At 35.7% G+C, this 4,601-nt stretch overlaps 1 protein-coding gene across 1 annotated transcript in view; it reads right to left on the reverse strand.

Annotated features, from left to right (window-relative positions):
• Positions 1-3,050, reverse strand: part of SSB (small RNA binding exonuclease protection factor La) — a 17,556-nt gene extending 14,506 nt beyond the window's left edge. The window contains exons 1-5 of the mRNA XM_007944980.2: positions 2,988-3,050; positions 2,382-2,485; positions 2,123-2,297; positions 1,185-1,292; positions 994-1,094 (exon numbers count right to left, since the gene is read on the reverse strand). Of these exons, the coding sequence (XP_007943171.1) occupies positions 994-1,094; positions 1,185-1,292; positions 2,123-2,297; positions 2,382-2,485; positions 2,988-3,050 (551 nt within the window). The remainder of the gene's footprint in view (positions 1-993; positions 1,095-1,184; positions 1,293-2,122; positions 2,298-2,381; positions 2,486-2,987) is intronic.
• Positions 3,051-4,601: the final 1,551 nt, after the last annotated feature.

The raw sequence follows: 4,601 nt of genomic DNA on the forward strand, positions 1-4,601 counted from the left end.
TCCTTAGAGAGAACAATCATGGGATAAAGAAGGGCTGTTTATGCACAAGGAGACAGCTCGGGGGCAGGGGTGCATGGAGGGATGGACACAGGGATGAGGTGACTGTCGGGAGGAAATGGGTAAACTGTGGTAATGTATTATGGTAAACTGTTGCATTATGGTAAACTGTGGTCAATGTCATGAGACAAAGTGTACGTGAACTGCTGTATGGAAAGAGAATTTGCTCTTTAAATTTCACCCAAATCACAATAAAAAAAAATAATAATAATAATAAAAAGAACAGAAGAAAGCTGTACAGTGATTTATTCTCTAATCATACCAAAAACCCAAACTTCACGATCCCACCTGATTATTAGTTTTAGATGTAAAATAAGCACTAAAATGTCTTAACCTCATTTGTTAACTGCTAACAATGAAAAAGTACTAATTAACACTTCCTTATATTTTCAAGGAGCTCTGGTGGTACACTAAGGCATTTGACTGCTAACCAGAAGGTTGGTGGTTCAAACCCACCAGCCACTTCACAGAAGGAAGATAGGGCAATCTGCCATAAAGATTTACACCTGGGAAACCTAATGGGGGTCCCTATGAGTTGGACTCAACTTGACAGTCGGTGTTTAGTGGGTTTTATATTTTCAAAGGCTCCCACTGAAAAGATTTTAAGCATTTCTCAAAAGAAGACTTAAAAAAAAGAACACAAAAAACGAACAGTGGTTGTGTCCCACTCTGGAGACTCCACCTGTATGCAAAAGTGGAATTGCAGTCCATAAGGTTTTCAAGGCTGTGACCTTTCAGAAGCAGATTACCAGGCCTCTCTTGCAAGGGAACTCTGGGTACATTCAAGTAGACTATTTTGTGGTTAAAAGCCAAGCGCTTAATCATTGCACGCTTAAGTTCTTTTACTGCCCTCATAGGGGATGCTATTCTATTCTTCTTACACTAGTAAGTCAATTTCCTTTAACTAAGTTGCCAGAGGAAACAGCAGAAACTTACTTGAAAAGTATTAGCAGGTCTGTGTCTTTGTACTTCTGGCCAGGAGTCTCTACAAACTCCTTAGCAATTTCAATGCTATCAAACACAACAAATATTGATCCCTATAAGAAGGAGGGAGGAAAAGTTTTTTTAAAGTTATGTCCCACATATTTCACAACTAAAAAAAGATCAGCAACATAATACAATCATACCTTAAATGCTCTGTGCAATGTTTTTCTCATCTGAATATGTAGTACTTGACCTTTGTCTTCTAACCATTCTTTTATGTCATCAAGGGTTGCATCAGTTGGGAAGCCTTTCTGTAAAAAGTGGAAATAATGTATAAATAATGATTTCTGAGGTAAACAATTTGATTCATTTCACCTTGATATGAAGCCAGGACAGACAGATATACCTGTTTCTTTTTATCTCTTAAGCATTTAAGAGATTGTTCTCTACTACAATGACAGTTACTGTGACTCATTTATCAGATGTGCTTCAAAATAATCCAACTGGAGACAGAGGTCAAACAAGACCATTCATGTGTTGAAATTGTTTGAGTACATTATACTATCCATTCTACTTTTATTTGTGTGAAATTTTCCACAATAAAAAATCCTTTAAAAATTAATCTGTTAAAGAATATTGCTATTAAGTTTACCAGCTGCCATTTAGTCATCTCTGATTCCTGGTGACCCCAGTGTGTCAGAGTAGAACTGTGCTCCACAGGGTTTTCAGTGGCTGAATTTTCAGCCATAGATCACCAGGCCTTTCTTCCAAGGCATCTTGGATGGACTTGAACCTCTAACCTTTCAGTTAGCAACCAAAGCTCTTAACCCAGGGACTCCAATATCAAGTTTAGCTGTTGATAAATAAGAAAATTTAAACTGATATGTATCGGGTGATTATATGACAAAGATTTTGTCCAATGTTCTATGGACTTTTTCATTTAATTCTCACACCAGTTCTATACAGTAAAAATCTATTCTCTCCATTTATGAAGATAAGCATTAGAGAGGTTAAAAAACACTGTCCAACAACATATAGTAAGTAGTGAAACTATTCCTGAGCCCTTATTCTTATCCACTCTAATGTACTTCCTTTCTAAATAAAGGGACTGTGTAATTATACGCAATAAAGGCCTACTTACAATATAAACAGATCTGTTTTTTACATCATTTTTATACTCATCAGTCACTTCAGGGAGGGGTCTGCTTGGAGATCTTCTGATTTTAGTTTTATCTTCACTTATTTCCATGAGTTCTACTTTTGATTTGCTCAATGCTTCTACTATTACATTAAAATCTGTTGTTAGACGGTTTAACCTAAAAAATAAATATAAAATCATTGCAAGACTTACTAATACTGTTAACAGAAAACCTAAAAATTATTTTAAAAACGTTTTTTACCTGTTGAATTTTACCATTATCTCCAGAGGTACCCAGCCTTCATCTAGTTTGATCTGTTCTTTTAGAAATTTGTCCCGTGGCAAATTAAAATCACCAAAATAATACTGCAAAATAATTACAATATATTTCAGAGCACTGTATAATACTGACTCCAACCCTAGAATTTTCTAATTATTACGAAATTCTATCCTTTAAGAACACGTCATAACTTACGAGAGGCAATGAGTATTTTCTCCTATATACAACTCTAATGAAATATTTATAATACAAGCTACAAGATAAAACTAAAATGTTGATTGTTTATTGTTTTAGTTTTATATCAATGTGAAAAGATCAGATCGTTAAATAAAAAGAACTGGAATTAATCACTAATTTTTAAAGGTTAAAAACACAGGTAAATGTTTATCTAATTAAGCACAGAGGCACTCTTTCTCAGTATACCAACATATAATTATGTGTCATTATATATGTTAATCAAATTCCAAGAAGCAAAAATAAGCCAGATGTTGAATAAGTCAGTATACTGAAATTTAACATTCTCTCTATATCTGAGACTCTCAATTTTAAAAAGCTTGTTTTTACAGTTTAAGAGCACAAGAATCATACCTCAATTTGATGACAGATTTTGGCCTCTAGCGCAGATTTTTCACTATCACCATTTTCACCCATTGTGTCTATCTGAAAATTTTCCTAAATTGGCACAAAGAGGTTATTATGACGATTATTTTATATAAAACTCAAGACCAGAAAAAGAATGTTTTAAAAGCCATCAATATCCCATTGTTTTCCTTAAAAACTAAGAATTTCTAGTTTCACAGGTTCAATTTCTCTAGTCAATTCTCAAGTATCTCAACAAAGCAACTTTGGAATAAGTGATGAAAACTGAAAAGTTAATCAATGATTTGTTCCCCTTTCGGTAAATTACTGCCCTACCTTCTTTAACAAAGCAATTTTTTTAAATCTCCATTTAGCTGTTCAAGCTAGATTTTTTTTTTTTTTTTTTTTTTGGGGGGGGGGACTCCACTCAACCACTTACCATCCATTTATAGCTATAAACAGATCACTGTCTGTATACTGCTGTGGACCTCAGTTCTATTTGTTAGGTGTGAGTCACATTCTAATTTAACATTAGACATAAGCTGACTTACCAAAATTAGGTATTTTAGAATTTACAAAGGTGTGTGTTGGGGAAGGGGAAGCCATTCAAATAATACAGTCCTGGGTTTAGATTAGATGCTGTATAACCTTAAGGAACATATGAAAGAGAGAGCATGGGAACAGTCAAACAGTATTAAACTGGGGATACGCCCACTAATTCACTAAAACCAAAAACCAAACCCACTGAACCCACTACCATTGAGTCAATTCTGACTCATAACAATCCCCATTGGGTTTCTGAGGCTGTAAATCTTCAGGGAAGCAGATTGCCCAGTCTTGCTTCCATGGAGTGGCTGGTGCCTTAGGTGCTGTGCTCCTAATTCACAAAGACATTTGTTAATCTTATAGCCAGTTTCCTGTTTCACATCCCTGGTAGTACAATTTCAGAAAAAGATTTAGGCTGTCAAGTTAGTGTGTCAGGGATCAAAAATTAAGTCTTCTGGATTCAAATTCATTGACCCATTCATTGTTCTACTAAACCACTGTGTCAGCCACACTGTCTAAAACTATATTAACAACTCATCAAGGTTTTTTGCCATTAATTGAGTCCAGTGATTAATTATCATTGGTACAATTACTGGAGGTATAGCTTGATACACTGTAATGTATTTGCTAAGCGTCCAATTGTCACCACTGGAAACTTTTGCAATGGGGATGTGCATGGTGCACGTCAAACTACAGAATTTGCTCAACTTTATACATTTGCTTTTCTACAATCTACACTGTTATTACTGTGATCTAAGGCTCCTTGTGAGACACACGCTGAGATAAAAGAATTACTAGTTTCAACGAGATTTCTTTGGCCTATTCAATTTTATTTTGGAACTTATTTCATCAAGTACTTTTTCGGAATATACAACTGAAAGTGAAATATTTGCCACATTTGCCCGTTTCACACAGCAGAAGCCTTAGTATGAACGGAGGATGGAAAAACCTAAAAACCCAAATGGGTAATGTCTGGGAAGGAACTGCGGCCCCAGCTCACAAGCCTCCAGTCAGTCTCGCAGGCCCTCCGACCCGGACCTCGCGTCAATCTCCCCAGAAACTTACACGGGTGGTCCA

Source organism: Orycteropus afer, unplaced genomic scaffold (assembly GCF_000298275.1).
Source record: "Orycteropus afer afer isolate SDZICR_OR568_19922 unplaced genomic scaffold, OryAfe1.0 scaffold00001, whole genome shotgun sequence".
Taxonomy (NCBI): domain Eukaryota; kingdom Metazoa; phylum Chordata; class Mammalia; order Tubulidentata; family Orycteropodidae; genus Orycteropus; species Orycteropus afer.